This window comes from Amblyomma americanum, chromosome 1 (assembly GCF_052857255.1).
Source record: "Amblyomma americanum isolate KBUSLIRL-KWMA chromosome 1, ASM5285725v1, whole genome shotgun sequence".
NCBI lineage: Eukaryota > Metazoa > Arthropoda > Arachnida > Ixodida > Ixodidae > Amblyomma > Amblyomma americanum.
Window position 1 is genome coordinate 2,861,602 of NC_135497.1, and position 20,065 is coordinate 2,881,666.

General features: G+C 50.7%; 1 protein-coding gene across 1 annotated transcript in view; it reads right to left on the bottom strand.

The window, feature by feature from the left end:
• klu (zinc finger protein klumpfuss) overlaps window positions 1-19,019 on the bottom strand; it is a 66,304-nt gene extending 47,285 nt beyond the window's left edge. The window contains exons 1-3 of the mRNA XM_077647567.1: window positions 18,907-19,019; window positions 17,038-17,178; window positions 16,328-16,980 (exon numbers count right to left, since the gene is read on the bottom strand). Coding sequence (XP_077503693.1) covers window positions 16,328-16,980; window positions 17,038-17,178; window positions 18,907-19,019 — 907 coding nt within the window. The remainder of the gene's footprint in view (window positions 1-16,327; window positions 16,981-17,037; window positions 17,179-18,906) is intronic.
• Window positions 19,020-20,065: the final 1,046 nt, after the last annotated feature.

The window sequence follows — 20,065 nt, forward strand, 5'->3', positions numbered from 1 at the left end:
CCCCGTGACCCTTTACCACATGGTAGCCGCGAGGGAGCACTAGCCCTCCCTAATAACCAAGAACATTCCAAACATATTTTGAGTCACCGGTTCGACATCGCCTTTATAACTCCCGTTATATATCCCGACCCCCTAAACTCAGTATCTTCAAAACGACAGCTGATCAAGGGTTCTCCATATTACAGTGTAAAATTAAGATTTTGGCCTATGCTGATGCCATCTCCTGCTTTCATTAAAACAGCAATTCGTATCTGCATCTCCGATGCGACATTGCGTTGTGACAAAGTGCGGCATTTAGCGAGGGAGAACGTAAATGCGCCACATAGAATTTCTGCTCATTTTTCAAAGGGAGCCTATTCTCTCGTCCTTGATCAAGTCTGGCGAATCGGTCGTGCCCTTTACGTCGACCAACTTATTCCAAGGTTCATGTTTTTCAAAACCAAAAACTTGGCAGCTCTGTTTATTGGGCGACTAGGAGATCATCTATCTTTTGTGGGCATGGTCGTGAGAGATATCTCTGCTGCTGGTGCATTCGGTTTCCCCACTCTTCGCTTTTCCTTACAACACCTGCACTGCCTATCCAGAAGGCATATGACAAAGGTTGTGATTGGTCATTATTCCTCTATCCATATACGTGCAACCTTACCTAGCATCTCTTGGCACCAGTAATAGGCCACAAAAAACTTCGTTAGACGTCAAACGTGGACCTTACGCGTTAGGACGTGCCTTCGGGCTGAGGGAACGTTTGTGCCATGGTCAGTGAATCGCTGCCTGCGAGAGTAACAAGAAACTATTCAAGAATGAAATTATTTGTGTTGTGTTGTGTTGTGATGCCATCTTCGTTTGGGACATGCTTTAGCATACTCATAAAAAAGAACATTGAAATCACGCCTTACACTATAAGATTTCTGTCTGTGATGAAAAAATCTGGGATTCAGAGTGAACTGTTCGTGTTAATATGTGACTGTTTAGTGTGTGTAAAAGCCGTATTACATTATTACAGATCCCAGTTTACGCAGACAGAGGACGGACCAACGTCTTCACATTTCACTTCCGGTGGGCTCTCACAGGGGGCAGTACTTAGCCCAACGCTTTGCAGTCTTGCACTTGTCGGCCTTATCGACGCACTAATACAGTCGGCGCAACTCGCAGTCTATGCGGACGATATTTTTATCTGGACATCAGGAGTTACGTGAGCACAAGTTCGAGCAAGGCTTCAAAAGGCGGCAAGCATTCTTACGACCTACCTGTGCCTGCAAGGCCTCGAGAGTTCCACCGAGAAGTGTTCCCTTGTTGCCTTTACACACAATAGCATGTCTCATTACCCCGCCTGCATAAATGGCTTAACAATACCCTACGAAAGAACCCATCGCTTCCATAGAGCAATCATCGATCGTAATCTAACATGGAGCCCACATGTCCGGTGCACAAAAAGGCGACCGACATCGATCGTTCACGTTCTCTCCTTTCTCGGAGGGAAGCCGCAGGGAGCATCAGTGCAGTCGATGCTCCAGCAGTACACCGGCATTATTCTTGGAATTCCTTCGCTGCAGCCTCCCTGCACTTGGAAAACTGAGGAAAACGAACACACGGCGTTTTCAAAGTGCTCAAACTCAAGCTCTCCGGACGTGCCTATTACTGCCAAAATGCGCGTCTACAGCCCGAACAGTACTCATCGTCCAGGAGAATCCAGTGGCTACCTATATAATAATCGACGCCTTGAGAGTGCGTATTCCACACCTCTACCGGATTCCCGCACACCATCTTGCCAGTCTTCCTGCTAACCGGCCGCGTACATCGTTTGCCAAAATTATCCATGCCCATAGCGACTTTCTACCATCCCAGTTTACACCAGCCTCCAGACCGCCCTCCCCATTATGAACTCTCCACCAACCTCGTGTGCCTCTTTCCGTACCGGGCATCAAAAAGAAGGCTGATTTGTCGCCGACAGCATTAAAACAGACTACTCTTAAGTATTTGCATGGGAAGCACGGACACCGACTGCACGTATACACCGATGGCTCAGTGATCCTCTCCAGTTCCTCGGGCTCCGTGGTCATCCCCGTTAGGACCATTGTTAAGACACTGACAACATCACACCAGACTTCATCGACTGGTGCAGAACTTACTGCTATTCGTGTCGCCATTTAGCGTATCAGTAAAGAAACACCGCAGCAATGGTCTGTTTTCACTGATCCAAAAGCAGCCGTCCAAGCGTTACAATCTGCTCTTTGTCATGGGTGCCATAAACAAGTGGTCGCGGAAATGCGAGAGCTCCACCACACCGCTATCAGTAAAAGGGCACGATATTGTCTACCAATGGCTGCCAGGACAGCAGCCTCGCAGGCAACCACCACGCGGATGAGGCTGCGCGAACTGCTCAGCACGAGGGTGATTGTGTGTCCATCCCCATCTCGAGAGCCGACGCAGCGAGTAGGCTTCGACAACTGGCGCGGTACATCACGCTTGTCGCGTGGAATTCAGATTCGAATTCCCGTTTAAAATCTTTGGACCCAGATCTGAAGCTCCGGCTTCCATCCGGCTTACCACGACGTGAAGCAACATTGCTGTGTCACCTGTGGCTTGGTGTAGCTTTCACCAACCATTGCTCTTTCTTAATCGGTACGGTTGATAGGCCTGCATGTGCCATCTGCGGGTGTAACGAGACTATAGCCCACATCCTCTGTGAATGTCCTGCCTACAGCGCAGAAAGGCAGCCTGTCTGCCGTGCGCTGGAGCGTCTAGATCCACGCCCACTGACGGAAATGAAGATTCTCGGCCACTGGCTGCGGTGATCGTCCGCGGTGAAGACCGCCAAGGCACTGTTCCGCTTCTGGAGAACTTCTCGCCATCACGATAGGCTGTGACTTTACCGAACGCTTGCTAACTTTGCACAGTGACTTCAATTTCCTCGTACTCTCTTTTCTCCTTCATTGTCTTTATCCCCCACCCCTTTCGCCCAGTGCAGGGTAGCAAACCGGTTACTGTTCCGCTTAACCTCCCTGCTTTTCCTCTTCCTCCTCCGTATTACATAGATAAACTTGCAGGACCGCCGCGTTCAAAGAGGTCACTGTTCAGAGAGCAGTGAATTTCAGTGCAGGGGGTACACGCTGCTCAAGTTCAACCCCCTGACTGGTTACCCTTTTTTGACGCACGCCCTCCGGAATTTTGATGTGCGTGTGGAGTAAGGGAGTGATGGTGGCGTGAGACAGTCAATTCGACCCGCTAAAGTAAGAAACGAGGGGGTCAGGGGGTTCCTGTTATTTCATGCGACAACAACAAAACGAACCTTCCGAGATGGCCGAGCGGCCTAAGGCACCCGTACTTGAAGCTTCTCTCTTGCGTCGCCACTCCCACTCTGGGTTAGAGTGTGGCAGTTGTTTTCTTTATTGCATTAGCTGTATGCCTCCTTTCCTAAAAATACCGCGGTGTGCGTGTGCCTGTGCATGCACTGTACGTGCGCGTGCGTGCGTGTGCAGCCTTGACCCTTGATGCACACTCCGGTGGGCGCACATCAGGGCCCTCACTGGTAAAAGTGCATCTTCACCCACCCGCAGCCGATATAGCCAAGGCGGATTGCTGTGATTGCTCCACGTGCGCCCTTGGCAAAAGGTTCTACGAAAAAACGCCAACAAGCATAAGCCTCTCGTCTCATACACCAACAACCCGGCCGCTGCGGTGGCTCAGTGGTTATGGTGCTCGGCCGCTGTCCCGAGGGACGCGGGCTCGACACCGGTCGCGGCGGTACCATTTCTAATGAGGCGAAATGTTAGAGGCCCGTGTACTGTGCGATGTCAGTGCACGCTGAAGAACCCCAGGTGGTCGAAATTATTCGGGGCCCTTCTTCATGGCGTCCCTCTAGTCTTGTCGCCTTAGAACATTGAGCCCTAAACCAAAAACAACAACCTGAAGTGCGAGGCGAGAGCGAAAGGGAGATATAAGCCACCCGACAGAGAATTCAAGGCGCAGCAGTCTGAGAACAGCATAACAAGTCGCCCGCTAACGCACTGCATATATGTTCTTAAGCAGAACAATTTCAGCGTATCCACATAACACAAAATCATTTCATCGCCGTTGCATTTCGATGAAGTAGCATGTTTCTGGGCGTAATCATTATCGCATGCTATCAAGCACACGCATTTTGGCATTGCCCATTAGTGTAATCGCTATTTATTTTTTTCAGTACCTCTGCCCCAAGACCGCCTTTCCTTGCTTATTTCAGTCGCATGCAACAAACGATGTTCAAAATCTCGAAGAAAAAATTGCAACAACTTATACTTCCTTAATTTTGTAATATTAGTAGTAATATCTGGGGTTTCACATGTCGAATCGAAAAAGGGGCTATCAGGGACGCTGTTGTGGATGACTCTAGATTAACGTTGGGATTCCTCAGCGTGAGCTCATATCGCACGACACACGCGCATTTTTGAATATTTTTTTTTGCATTCTGAAATGCTGTCCCCGCGGCCGGGATCGAGCACGCGACGTTCCGATCAGCAGCCCAGCGCCACAGCCACTGAGCCATCGCGACGGCTCTATGTTCTGCCTGAGACAACGAATGCCTCCGAAAGTAAATGTCGCAAAACATGGTTGGGTCGTTGCTCCTGTTTCACATATTATCCCTCAGTGCTTCATGAGTTAGAGCAGCGCAAACAATTCGATTGAAACTGTACTCAAACGAGGGAGAGACTCTAATAGACTCAAGATTTGGCATCAATCGAGCGAAGAATGGTTTAGAATTACCAAAAGCACATTTCAGAAGCGCCAATTAGGTTTCTTCCTCGACTTCCATCCGTTTTATTGTCGCAAAGACTGGGGGCCATTTTCGCACTGCGCAGCGCAGACTGCTTTCGGTGGGTAACTCGACGCGCTGGCAAATCTCATTTTGCCTGAACAAAAAAGAAACCTAAGTCGGGAGCAAAAAAAAAAAGTGGGGCTGAACCGAGTTCCGGTTCGAATTAAGTTCCAATATTGCGGAAAAACTATGGGTTCTGTTCGGTTCCGGTTCCACATCCTGCTTAAGAGTAACGGCGGCGTTTATTTGCCGACTTTCGCTAGCACTCTTCTATCTTCATCGCCCTTGGCCGCTTATATATAAAAAAAAAGTTCAAAACGCGCGCCAGAAATGTCATCATGCCGTCACAGTTTCTCATTTGTTAATTCGCATCCACTGCCAGGCAGCGCCACGTGCCTCCCTTACAAAAATTTAATTAGACAGTCTATAGACTGTCCATAGACTTCTGTCTATAAAGTCTATAGACTCTCTATAGACAAACCCTAAAGAAGTCTATAGGCAATACAAATCCTATAGACAGTCTATAGACAATCTATAAATTTATGGCCATACACTTTTAGTAGACATTTGTCAATAGAAAGTCTATAGGCTATGAATAGACAAAAAGATATATCTATAGGAAGGCAATAGAGTCAATCAGAAGTCTATAGACTGCCCATAGACCATTTTTATAAGTGCTCGCTCTATCGTTATAGAACTTCGCTACGACTTGACCTTCTCTGGGTTAGTGGGGGGATCTTGGAATAACGGGGTGCGGGCGCTTAACAGTTCATCTCTTGAGGGATTCTGTGCAGCAGCCAATGCAATCAGAACCTTAATGAGAGAGACAGCAGCGCACAGCAATGCGTCATCCCACCAGTAACGAAAGAGGAAGTAAAGAAAGCCTTAGGAGCAATGAAAAGGGGAAAAGCAGCTGGTGAGGATCTGGTAACAGCAGCTCTTTGAAGGACGGAGGGGAGATTGTGCTAGAAAAACTAGCCACCCTGTGTACGCAATGCCTTATGACCTCGACCGTACCAGGAGCTTGGAAGAATGCAAACATTATCTTAATTCATAAGAAAGGAGACGTCAAGGACTTGAAAAATTACAGACCGATCAGCTTACTGTCCGTTGCCTACACGGTAATCGATAATAGAGTAAGGGCAACCTTAGACTTCGGTCAACCAAATTATCAGGCAGGCTTTCGTAAAGGATATTCCACAATAGATCATAATCGCGCTATCAATCAGGTGGCAGAGAAATGCGCAGAATATAGCGAACCTCTATATGTAGCCTTCATTGATTACTACACAGCACTGGATTCAGCGGAAACCTCAGCAGTCATACAGGCATTGCGGAATCGAGGTGTATCTCAATATACTGGAACTTACATATAGCAATGTACAGCTACCATAGTCGTCTATAAAGTCAGCAATAAAATTCCAATAAGCAAGGACGTCAGGCATGGAGACAAGGTCTCGCTAATGCTACTCACCGCCTGTTTACAGGAGGTATTCTGAGGCCTGAATTGGGAACAGTTGGGGATAAGAGTTAAAGGTGCACTAAAGAGAAATCTGAACTCGTCTTTTTACCGCGGGAACTCTATCTACAGGTTCCGGGCATTCTTAGAAACTTCGTATTTTTGTCCTGTGCGGTCGATTGCCCTAATTAAATCGGAATAAACGGCCCGGCTCCCACCTTTTATTTTTTGTACTCAACGCGGTAGGTAGGAGGAGTCAACCAACGCGTTAGCCAGTCGCGTGGCGGCTTGCCGCTCTGCCAGCGGCGGAGTGATACGTAAACCAAAGAGTCCCCGTGTATTTTTATTTCCGTGGGCCTAATTTGCGGCTATATTGTCTGTGACTGTAACTGTTTAGTCACAGAAACCTAAAAAAAACAAAATAAAAGCGAAAGAGAAGCGCTACTGGACTGGCTGAAAGGCACTTCACGCGTTGGTTGGCTCCTCCTACCTACCGCGTTGAGTTCAAAAAAAGGCGGGAGGCGAGACGTTTAATCCGATTTAATTAGGGCAATCGGCCACACAGGACAGTAATTCAAGGTTTCTAAGAATGCCCGGAACGTGTAAGTAGAGTTCCCGTGGTAAAAAGACGAGTCCAGATTCTTCTTTAGTGCACCATTAATAATGAATACCTAAATTATCTGCGATTCGCTGACGACATTGCCTTGCTGAGTCACTCAGGAGGTGAACTGCAAATCATGATCAATGAGTTAGACAGGCAGAGCAGGACGCTGAGTCTAAAAATTAACATACAGAAAACCAAAGTAATGTTCAAGAGTCTAGCAAGGAAACAGCAGTTCACAATTGGTAGCTAGGTGCTGGAAGTGGCAAAGGAATACGTCTACTTAGGGGAGGTAGTGCCCACTGATCCGGATCATGAGATGGAAATAACTAGAAGAATAAGGATGGGTTGAAGTGCATATGGCAGGTTCTCTCATATCATGAATAGCAGGTTACCAATATCCCTCAAGAGAAAAGTATCTGTACCGGTACTCACCTTCGGGACAGAAACGTAGAGGCCAACGGAAAGGGTTCAGCTTAGGGACAACGCAGCGAGTTATGGAAGGAAAAAAACTACGGGAACACTGTGTGGGCCTAAAGTGTGCATGGCGAAAGCCGTGTTGATTACTGTGTCACCTCGACTGCCTGCGCCGCCTGCTGCTGGGGGTGCGAGGAGGATGCGCGCCGGTGAGGGGGAGGGTAGCAGCTGGCACTGCGCCAAGATGACCCGTACGGACACCGTCACCGCGAGTAAAAGCGCTTAAAGGCTTTCGCCTTAAAAATGATAGATGTAACGTTAAGAGACCGGAACCTGGGTGAGGGAACAAACGCGAGTTAATGGCATCCTAGTCGAAATCGAGAGGAAGAAATTGGGCTTGGGCAGGGCATGTAATGCGAAGTCATGTAACCGCTGGTCCTTAAGGGTAACGGAGGGGATTCCAAGAGAAGGGAAGCCTAGCAGGGGGCGGCAGAAAGTTAGGTGGGCGGATGACATTAATAAGTTTGCGGAGATACGGCAGCCCCAGCTGGCAAAAGATAGGGTTAATTGGAGAGAGGCCTTTGCTCTGAAGTGGGCGCAATCCGGCTGATGATGATGGTGATGCTTTGGGGGTCGTCCGACGCCCTTTACGAGGAGGACAGCAGCAACAACAGGGCACTACTGAAGGAAAATATCTCGAGCCTTTCCCTAAAGCAGTGAGATTGCGAGGGGGGTGACAAAGATCATTCTGGATTGCACCAGAACCAGGGCTTCACGGACAAAACGGCGTTGGCAGCAAGTGTCATGCTTCTAGCGTCAAAGGCCGGGCACGCCAAATTTGAAAAACCCTGCGAACTGGACATGCGCAGCAATCAAGGCTGGCTCAGCTAGCTGCCAGCGGCATGTTTAATTGAAACATCTCAAAGCCTAATTTGATTTCAGCCAAAGCACCGTATTTTTCAACTTTGCTGGTGATTTTATGCGCGAGAAAAAAATTCTTGGAATGCGCGCATGCGTTCCGCCACCACGTTGAGCTCGAGACAGCACCGTCCTGCGCGCCCGTCACTGGCCTGATGTGGAAAGGTGCCTCTCCTGCAGGCCTTGCTTTGCGCTGAGGCTGTTGAGCCGACGCTTATTAGCGTTACGTCACTGGCGTCATTTCATTCCGAGAAGGCTTCGTCAGACACTGCTCCTTTCGGGTAGACGAAATGAGGGGCCTAAAAAAGAAACTGCCGTGCGCCCTCGGGTGCAAGGAATGCCACGTGTCACAAACAAACCCAACGCTTCGCGGCAACATCAAGGCGGCGATGAAGCGCGCATAACAGGTTCCCGTAAGCGCAGCTAGTTGAAAATTCATGACAGCTAAAAAAACGTACCGCAACTTTGAGACAGGGACGAAGAGAAGGCGGACACCAGATTTCAACTCGTCAGCGCTGTGATGTCCGCCTTTTCTTCCTCTTTCCGTGCATCTGTGGCCCACGGGGAAATCCCAGATTACAATATTGGAGCGAGCTTACTTGCAAGGCTCCCTTGTATTGCATTTTAGAAGACCGTCCAGAAGTAAACTTGAGCTCCCATTTGGGGTCTGCTCTCAGGGAAGCAATTAAATGGACCAGTTCCTAAACCTGCTCTTGGACGTGTTCGTGAACATGGAGCCAGCTGATGCCTCACCCCGCCATTTATGCATGGCAGCAGAAATCTTCAGTCCAGATTTAGAACGCTGCTGCTGTTGCCCTCTCTCGGCGCGTTCCGTACATTGCCCTGCTGGGATATCCCGGTCCAATTTTCGGAGCACGGCCGTTAAAACGGCCCTTGCGTTCCACATGTTGCCAGCGTCACAACGCAGCTTCGATCGGAAATCTCCGTCAGGTTCAGCGGCTTACCACCAGCTCGCCATTCGCATCCAACAACTTCTCACGACGTATCGCAAATGGGAAAATCTGAGCCCGATTATGTGCGGCAATCGCGAATTAGTGCTTGAATCACGGCCGCTGTCGATCCCAACAATAGCTCTTCCTGCAAGGACCGGGACCGTGCTCTTATTCTTGCTAAACAATCTCCTGCCATTGCTGTCGCTTGTTGCGTTTTCACATGAATTATTTCATAACCATCGCCATTAAAGTTGATAAGCAGCAGCATTAGGCGATTCTCGGTGGATCGTTCAAATACGTTAGAAGCCAAACGTTCGTTATATCCTAAGTTGACACACTAAAGTTCGTTATACCCGACGTCGACACATTAAGTTCGCTACATCCGAGGTCCCTAATAAACTAAGATACGTCTCCAACGAAAACTTTCTAGCTGGGTTTTTATCCCAACGTTTCGAAGCCGGCTCGGCTCGTTATGACTATGTGTACTTAGGTATACATCATGGGGCAACAAGAAGAAGGAATTCCTTCTTTCGGCCTCTTGCTGCCGCACCCTCTCTCTATACCAGTCACAGCCCCCAGTCACCCCTGAAGAAGGAGCCGAGCCGGCTTCGAAACGTAGGGTTAAAACCCAGTTAGAAAGTTTTGGTTGGAGCCCTATTATAGTTTATTACCAGCTATCAAACCCGACCAGCCAGACAATTATACCGAAACGTTTATTTTTAAGTCTGTCCACGGTCGTATCTTGGAGGGGTTTACACACGAAGGTTTGGTAATATTATAGCCGAGGTTAACGTGTAATTTCCGAGGTGGACTACTAAGCTTCATTACATCCGAGGCGGTACACCAAAGCTATGTCAGCCTGACTGCACGGCAAAGACGTCTCCGACGTCAGCCCGGTGTCCAAGTTGCAACCTGCGACAGTCGCTATATACCGACCCACGGCGATCGCCATCTGCGCTTGCAGAAACCTGCCCTCTAATGCTAAGGCATAATAAAGCAGACTAGTCCGTATTTTAGCGACACCCGAGGCACGGGCGTGGGATGCTACACTCACATTAGCGCCACGGGCAAGCTCTGCAGTGAATGTCTCGTGGAGTCATCGTGTTGGGACAAATCAGCAATGGGCATTTAATTCTGACCAACCAGCGTCTGTTACAACTGCAGCAACGGCGCAAACGCTGCGTTTTTATGGGCAGCAGTGAGGACAAACGATGTGCTTTTCGGTACACGTGTCCAGTTGAAGAGTCAGCGCTCGTCCTGTCTCGCGGGCTATTCGCTATGTCCCGGAGTGATTACATGATTATTCCTCGAAGACGACGTTTCCTCCCCCAAGCGAATGGGACGGTTTCCAGGAAGGAAAGGAACGGAGACGAACCAACTTTTAAGATACGTTCACTGCTCATTAAATTTTGGCCCGTTTCTCAAGTCGGCACGCAACAACGGGAACCAAGAGCCCTGTAGGCCGAGGTCGACCGGCTCTGCTGTACCGAGAAAGGGAACCGGGCCGCTCGGCAGCTGCGGGGAGAATGAGCGCAACCGAAAAGCGACTATGAGGGACGCCGTAGTGGAGGGCTCCGGACCACCTGGGGTTCTTTAACTTGCACAGCACACCAGAATTTCGCCTCCATCGGCATTCGACCGCCGCGGCCGGGATCGAACTGCGAATGTACGAGTTCGTAATGACACTCAGCGAAGCGGTGCTCTCAAGTAGGAAAAGGCCCATCTGGTACGTGCGCCTGAAAGAGACATCGTGGCTGCAAACGAAGCGAGAAGCCAAGGCCCGCTGGGTGCACCATTATGAAGGTTAGCCGCAACAAGAGCCTAGACAGCCACGCATTACGAGCCTCTTGCATATTTCACGGTCATATAAGAAAAGCCGTTACTTGGCGTGAAATGGCCGAATGGAAGAGCACCGCTTGGCGGTTTACTGTTGAGATCTTAGCCGAGGAATGCCAAGTGAACCATTCCAAGGGGCAGGAGACTGCGCACGTGTGCAGTGGGGCAAGCACGTACGCCGATGTCCCTTGCCTTGCGCGGCCATCATGAAGAGGACATTCTGGCAATGGACACGGCCGAAGGGACTTTCGCATGACGGCTCCCAGCTACAGACAACGCCGCTCGACTGCGTCTGTCAACCACACTCCCGATTGCTACCCGAGTTCTGAACCGTACTGGCTTGAACAAGCGTCGCAGGCAATTGAGAAACAGACTTGGCAGTAAATGAATTACTGCAATGCAATTACATTCAATTTGCAATGTCATCATTTACTTTTCCGGTCGAGAGATTTAGTAATGCAATGAATTACTTCTGGGCACTAATTTAGGGGCGGCACAGCAATTAATTAAGAATGCACCACTGCTATTTGTGCTGACGGATCGGCCACCTAGCAAAGCAGCCAAGTGCCGCCACTAGCAAATGGGATAAAGGAAAGCTCACTTCACGTAAACATACTGACACGTGACGATTTTTATTTGTACTCAGGGCTGTTTTTCATCATCAGAAGGGCACCCTGTGTGTTCAGAGCAAGGAAAAATTTTAGACGTCACTCAAGTTCCCTTCATCCTGGGGCGCGGTAAATTGAGAAATCTGAAATTATTGTAAAAGCTACGTCCAGTGTACTTTTGGCATATGTGAAAATTAAAAAGTAATTTAAAAGTAATGGCAATTTTTTTCTGACAGTAACCGTGACGTCATTGACCTTTGTGAAGAGTAATTAGAATATTAGAATTTATTGGGTACATATAGGATAAGTACATAAGTTCGGTATACAGGCGAGGGCCGTACGTAAATTGGCAATGTTCTTTAATTATATTTTTACAACTTCCAGGAAAGTACTTGGCAATGTGTTTTAATTACATTTCAAAATCAATATTGCAAAGAGCAGGCAAATGCCCATGTTTTCCTGCGCGACTGCCTGCAACCCACTCGTCATAGTATTGCGCGCGACGAATGTCCAGTGTGCACTGCGGCTGAACGTTAAGAAAGTTTTCGCTGCTCTTATATCAGCACTGACTTGGGAAACATCTGCCCCTGTCCATGAAGGAAGGTATGGTTCAGTTATTTGCGCGTCAAAATGTGTATACATTCCTTCGAACAGTGAGGAAAGTAAGGCCTCCTTCCATAACTTATCTACTACAGTCCACCAGCGAGAAGGGAGTTTGCTTCTAACCAGAGATCTGAGATATTCATCACTCGATGCACTATGGCTCAGAAGCAAAGCCTCTACACTCATGCCAAAGGGGGTGCTTGGAAGCTTGGGTTCAAAGCGATAACTATAGGCCAAAATTTATTTTAAAAAATTTGTTTCAACCGAAGAAGGTCGGTATCCTTCAAATGTTCGGTGCCGCTTTCGAGTTACATTCGATCACAAGAAGGAGTTAACAAAGCGCGCATCCAGGTCAAATAGCTTGGATCCACGGGGTGCCGGCCGAGACGTGGTCTGACAGAGCATCCTGCTCACGCTAGGAGTTCGCGCGTTGGTAGTCCGCCATGCCCGGCTTCGGTCCAACGCCTCCCGTGTTTCTTTTCTTCCTCACGTGTCTGATTTCTGCACGACCCCCCTTTTCCTTCTGATTGCATTACATTACCCCATCAGTTGATGTCCGCCATTACTTTTTTCATACAGCGATTGTATCAGGTATTTCACAACTACTACGCTAAACACCATAATTCCCGAGTAACTTATTTGTACATAAACTGCTCTAACGAACAGGCCAAGGTAACCTATGCATCACATTTTAGAGCACCGGAATATCGTCGATATCCCTCCCCCCCCTCCCCCCCCCCCAAAAAAAAAAAAGAAAAACGGCAGTTCTTCGCCGGGATAATACTATTCGACGAAAAAAAAAAACCCCGAGTACTGTGTCCTCAAATAAACACGAAAAAAAAGGATTTAAAAAAAAATTGAAGTTGGCGGCCAAGCGCGCCTTTCCTCATCACACGCAGTTTTTCGCTCAGCGGTCCTCGCAAACATTTGCAGCGAAGCCGCCTCGGTGGCTCAGCTGCTGACCAGAAAGACGCGGGTTCAATCCCTGCCCTAATCAGGCTTTAGAATTTTTTAACACTAATATAGACAACAGCTGCCCGGATTTTTCAACTGACATTAAAAATATCTTTTATTCGTCACCCCATAACTTCCGTCTTGAATGCGTTAAGCATTCTATGTACAAAAATGGTTTCATTGTTTTTCGAAACACTACCGGAGTTCCAGTTGATGGTTCTTCACAACTTTTATGCTTATATTTAAAGGTCAACCTACATCCAGTTTGAAGGGGCACCACACTTGCAAAAGGTATGCATTGGTTCCTGCAACGCCCCAGTCGTCAATGGATGAGTACTCGCTCAATTCGAGCGTCTCTATTATGCCTCGCTCATGGACTATGATGTTCTTAAAGTTTTTAGCTTTGTTCGATTATTATTTATTTGTTTTGAATTGTGAAGCGCGGGCCATTGACGGTGAAAGCAGAAAGGTGCTGGCTGTGTTTGGAGTAAAGGTGATGAGCCCCCGTGACCTAACGCACGAAGGAAAGAATTCTTTCTTAAGTTTCATCTTCATGGCCACTTTAAAGCTTTTACCTGTTTGACTCGTGATGCGTTCAGCGAATTTTAGCGCTTTTTTGGTTTGCCTCCTGATTACGCTTTTTAGTGTTTAGCCGCGTTATGTGTTGGTCACAAAAAAGTATAAGCTCTTTTACCTGTTTTTAGAATGTGACACGTCTTTTGCTTCGTTGCTTTTTACCGCTTGATGCACAATCGCCTGTCTCCTGATCAAGATTTTTGTCGTTTTTACTGTTTGTGCGCGTTTCTTGGTTGCCTCCCTAGTATTGCGTAAGCTTTACCTGTTTTTGTCTTGCGACTCAGCTTTTGCTTCGATGTCTTTAGTGCCGTGTCTTTCACATGCCGTGACTTTTCTTTTGGACATCCCCCCTTTGGCCGTGTGGGTGAAAGAATCGTATGCTTCTCCTTTGCTCCTCTCTTTTTTGCTTCGTGCTTCATTGGCTCCCTGGCTGTCGCGCGGTTTATAATGGCTTCATAATGCGCGGGGTGGCTTTGTAACGGAAGACAGATAAATTATCCGCCAACGAAACTGCCCTGAAATGCTACTCTGAATTGGAGGGGCTTGGTGAGGAGGAAAAGGCGCAGAGGTATAAATAATAAAAAATATGCGCTCGTCGAGCAACGGTTGTAGCAGATGGCTTCCTACCCAATTCTTCGCCCCCTTCCAGTAAGCATTCGCAGTCCTTGCAATATCAGCGCATAACGCAACAATTGCATCACATATTGCACCTAGATGGCCTGCCTGCAAGCATACCGGGTAGCGAGAAAGCGCATGCTGTGTTGATGCAAAATAAGCAAAGTTGGTGGAAAAAACAACTCGTCCCTTTTTTTTATATACGTCTTTATTTCTGCATAAAATCCTTCAGTGTGAGGTGAGGGCTCATTCCTGAGAACTCTTGAGCATCTTTTAGTTCTGAATCGGCACGTGCATTCTGGACCAATTTCGGTCAAACTTGGCCCGGTGGTACCAGTCCAGCTCCTAGCGCGCTTTCGTCGGAGATCCCTGACGGTCTGCGTTCTAAACGAATGCCACCGATAGCTGCGCTGTTTATGGCTGCTCGGGCTAGAAACGGCCGCTACTATACGAACCGAAGAGTGGCCCGTGAAGCCACACGGTAGTGCATTTAGGGAGAAAAGAGTTGTCTGCGGTGCGTTGCTGACAGATGAAAGAGAACGTACGTGGCCGGACCGAGGAGGCGTTGGTACCACACTGGAGCCGGCATTTTTTTTTTTTTCGTAAATAGTCGCAGTACAGCTTTCGTTCTTTTTTGTGAAAGTAGTTGACAGCGTGCCCTTGGTCCGTCTCCTGGCTCGCAACACAAAATGGGCGCCCATGCGCAAACGTCACGAAAGACCACTGCTGCACCGACAGACGAAGCGAATTCTACGCCGCTGATCTCTTCACCGTAAATGCGGCTAGAAACGTCGCTTCCCCGCACAGAGGGGCAGATGGGGGGAAGTGGCTGGAAAGACGAGTGTGACCCCGTGAACTGCAACGGCGGCCACCCGCAGTTCTTTAAAGCCCTTCGCAATACATTCGGGCACGTCTGCGAGACAACGCCGTGCTTCCCTCGATGTGAGGCTATTTCTAGACACGTGATGTTTGGACGTGATCAACGTTGCTCCATAAAATCGAGGCGTTCAGTTGCGGTCGTTGCTGACAGATGCAGTTTGCAACCGTGGTCTCCTGTGGACACAACAGTTTGTCCCGGAATGCAGCCCTTGGATCGGAGCCAGAACTGACCGCAGGTCGGATTGATATTCGCAAAAGGGTACACTCCTTCTCGCACCATCGAAGAGTGCCTTCAGACGGAACCATGGAACATCTCATGCCACCAGGCGACAGCAACGGCTCATATAGCCCCGCTGAACGGTTCAAAGCAAAGCATTTTTCTCTAGTGCAAAAAAAAAAATGACAGCACGAGAGTAAGCACTGAGACATAGCAACAACGCGACGGTGAGAGCCTTCAGCTGAAGACATCCCCACAGACTCTAAATGAGACGCCCAAGTGATGGAGGCTTCATTACTATTTAGTCAGGAACCGCACTCAAATTGAAGCATTCAGCTTCTCAAAATTGATGTCAACTAAACGATACGAGAGACGACGACAGAAAGCAGCCCACACTCTCACAGAGCGCAAGGAAGAAGAAGGGCGGCACTATTTGTGGTCTGTGAAAGTGTGCGCTGCTTTCTGTCGTCGTGAATCAACACCAACTTGGCTAAACGTCTACTGCAGAACGAGACAGCGATTACAGGACCTGGGCAGCATGGCAGGCAGCCAATGAAAATTCCGCAATCACAATCGCTTCTTTCCGTGGCTATTCGAATAACAGATATGCCAAACCTGCCAATTTGCCACGCCATCAAACACACACAAGAAAAGGGAACAACCACTTTGGGGGTGGCGCCAGGTGGCAGAAATGCGGCAGCTGCCGCCCAAGAGACGCTCAAGCGAGGGGTGCAGCGGGACACCACTTGCAGGCCCACCTCAGGCCTGGTCATGCGCCCCCTGCGCCCGTGGCCTCAAGTCGCCGAAGGCTTGAAGCGGCACAGCCCCATCCCCCCAAGGACGGCCAGAAAGCGCGCCAATAAGGCTGCGCGCAGCGTTATTGGCGCGGCGCTCACCTGCGTCGCCGTCGAGGCTGGATCCGCTCGAGTCCGGCGGCTCGTAGCGCGCGTGCGTGCGCATGTGGCGCGTGATCATGTCTCGGCGGCAGGCGGCGTACGGGCACAGCGGGCACTTGTACGGCTTCTCCCCGGTGTGCGTGCGCTGGTGCGTGCTCAGGTGGTCGCTGCGGCTGAACACCTGGCCGCACACGCGGCACGTGTACGGCTTGAGGCCCGTGTGCAGCCGCATGTGGCGCGTCAGCATGTCGCTGCGCGCGAACGAGCGGCCGCACACGTCGCACGCGTAGACGCGCCCGTCGCTCGCCGCGGCCCGGTGGCGCGAGGCGACGTGCTTGGCGAGCCGGTCGCGCTGGGCGAACGCCTGGCCGCACGCCGAGCACACGTGCGCCGCCGCCGCCGCCGCCAGCGAGAGGTCCAGCGGCGCGTCCAGCTCGGCGGCGCACTGTCGGCAGCCGCACAGCGACGAGGACGAGTCCGACGGCGGAGAGAAGGCGTCGTCGTCCGAGCGGCTGCGCAGCTTGTCGAGCACGGCGCTCAGGCGACGCCGCTTGCGCGCCTCGGCGCCGCTCGTCATGCTGCTGCTGTCGGGCTCGGCCATGCTGCGGCCCGCGGCTGCCGCCGCCCAGGCCGCGCGCCGGCGGCCATCCGCGCTGCAGAAGAAGAGGCCCGTTGGTGGGGAAGGTGCCCCGCGCGACGACCACGCTCACCTGACGCCCGTCGTGGTCGCGGCACGCTCCGCGTCCGGCGGCGCACTGCGGCGGCGAGGGCGGCCGCCTGGCGCGCCAATGGGCGCCGCGGCGCCGCCTCCGGAGCGCACCGCCCCCGCGGCCCTCGCCGGCGGCCTTGGCCTCGCTCCCCCGCCGCCAATTCATCCCAAAAGAGGATCGCCCTCGGAAGCTCTCCACGGGGCAGCAGCATCCGATCTGAAACAGAAAAATAGAAACGTATTGGCTCCCACAGACCAAGTCAAGAAAAAAGCGGCTTTTCCCCGCCAAAAGGACCCTTTTCCAGCCAATGGCGTCGGCCGAATCTCATGAACCTGCTAGCGTGAGCAGCGCGACAATGCCGGGAGTTCCGTGGCAGTGTAGAGACGGGGCTATCCCCGACAATACAGGGAAAGCACTATGGTCTTCCATCTACCACTCCCTGCATTGTCACGCCAGCACGTTCATGAGAATAGGCCCACGCCATGTTCTGGAAGGAGGCCTTCGACAATAAAAATACCCTTGTTTTTTTTTTTTTTTTACTGCTATTCGGCGAAGAGGAAATTCCAGCGAGGATAATTAACACTTCGAAAAGACAGTCTCCGCGCCTTTGAAATGAAATGAAGGCCTGCACTAAGATCGCGTTTTCCTGTTCGTGTTGCAGTTGTCTTCGCATTTCATTCGTTGCTGATACTACAGCACTGACGTCGCTCTGCTTACTTTGCTTGCCGACCAAGTATCGGGATGTCCTGAAAAGGTGTGGTCTGAACGGTCTCCTTCCGTTCCGAGGGTGGCTCGCTTATCAGGGCAGCTGGAGCAATTTGCGACACTGAATACAGTCTGGTGGCGCCTCTACTTTTGACTGTACTACCGGGACAGAAGTAACTGCCCTCCTCCCCCTGGAAGTTCCGAACCGTGCCGCACTCCATGCTGGCGCCACCCGAAGAAGCACTGCTGGTATCGACACCGTTACGTTTCTGCACGATATAACGTTGACGGAGCGTTGCGACCGGCGAGCACCGTCTTGGATACGTGCCTGCACAGGAAGCCGTGGCCACCTCACCAAGAGGGCTGGGTGAACGACCTGGAAATGTTGCAAGAATGAAAGCCAACTGTGTCGGTACTGCTTGGCTGGCTTGTCCGTATCTTGGCTCAAGTTTGATAACCACGTCGGTTGCAGAAATGGGCCACATGCACCGGCGAGAGTGCTCTTGTTGGTCGTAAGCTCTACTCTCGTCGCTCCCTAGCTCCTTCGTCCCCAGGCCACAACCGATTTCATCCTGATGAAGGGTAGCCTCAAGGTATGAGTATTAAGGGGCTCGAGAAAGGCACTCCCCTTACAGCTGGTCAGTGCCAACGCTGTACGGGCGCCTCATAAACAGACCTCACATCGTGCAGATGCAGTAGCCGGAACTACCTCGCGAACTCACAAGGTGCACGGCATACGGCCTGCGTGGCTCTATGCGCTCCTAATTGCGAACTGTGCACACTCCCCATCCATAATAGCAACGGCGGGCGCCTAGAAAAGAGAATGATAGTCGGTCTTCGCAGTTAGGGTGAAGTCGAATTAGGTGCACGCGCTAGCAGCTGGGTTTCCACTTCGGTTCCGGTGCTCAGATCCAGTGTTCACGGATATGGCAGGCAGTGGTTCGGGTAGCGACATATAGTTAATGCTAGTGTGTGTATATATCTTTGCCGAATAAGATGAAGTGACCCTGAGCTTCAGCGGCATTGCCATCGCCGCGTGTGTCTTCGCTCCGGCCTGACCTCTGACTCTTTTCGCCGCTGCTCCCGTTGTCCCAGTTCCTTTAAATAAACCCGTCTTGCATGTGATACACGTGCTGGAACTCCGCAGCCGTACTCTTCCGATACCTGCGATTCCTGAGGACGTTCAACATCAAGCCGTGCAAGTAAGTCCTGCTGTTGTCTGTGCCGGCCTCCTTCGCAAACGGGGCCTGGCCATCTTCAGCAGGACCGATGACCATCATGTAGAATATTGGCTCGCATGTTACGAACGGGCGAGACTCTACAACAAATTGGACAATACGACCAAACTCAATAACTTTTATCTTACGGGCGTTGCTAACCTGTGGTATCGAAACCACGAGGTGGACATCCGTACTTGGTCTGCCTTCAAGACGAATTTCTCAGGATTCTTCGGTCGCCCGGCAGTAGGAACCTCCGCGCCGAACAACGCTTGCGCGAAAGGTCCCTGCAGGTAGGCAGAACCTTTACAAGCTACATCGAAGACCTCATCGACTTATGCGAATGTGTAAACCTCCACATGTCGGAAGCTGGCGCGATAAAACGCATCTTGAAGGGCATCGACGATGACGCCTTTCAGATGCTGTAGGCACGCCACTTGCACACGTACGGTTGCTGAAATCGTTACTCTGTGCCAGGGCTTCGGAGGGCTGCGCAAGCAGCGCATCCTGACTTGTCAACACCCCAAGCAGCTTGAGTCGCTTGCTGGGCTAACGCCCGCCGATGACAGCTCCTCGCTGCGGCTGCTGCAAGAAATATGGCTTTGTTCACGAAGAAGTAGCGCGTCAGCTTTTCCTCCTACCGAGCCCTTCAAAGACGCAACACATCTGGCTCCGCCTCTCCGATATGCCATTGAAGAGCAATTTGCTGAGTCTCTTCCGCCCGCCAATCCGTCACCGCCTCTCCGCTGACCTGCACCGACGTCGTCGTCCGTCCGTCACCACCTGTCGCCGCTCCGCTGACGCACGCCGACGTCGTTGCCAGACCTCGACCTATCCTTTGCCTCCCGTACATGTTCGAGCGACAGCTCCTTACCTTCGACTACCTTCGGGAGTCAGCAATCCCTGGCGTACCGCCGACAACCGGCCTATTTGCTACACTTGCGGATTGCCTGGTCAAATGGAAGGGCTTTGCCGTCGTCGTTTACCAGTCTCAACACCACCTCCTCAAGCTCTCGCGTACTGGCCTTTCACGAGTCAGTACTCCGGACCTGCTGAGCCGCCGTCGAGTCGTCCCTTCTCCCCGGACCGTTCGGCCCTCTCTATAG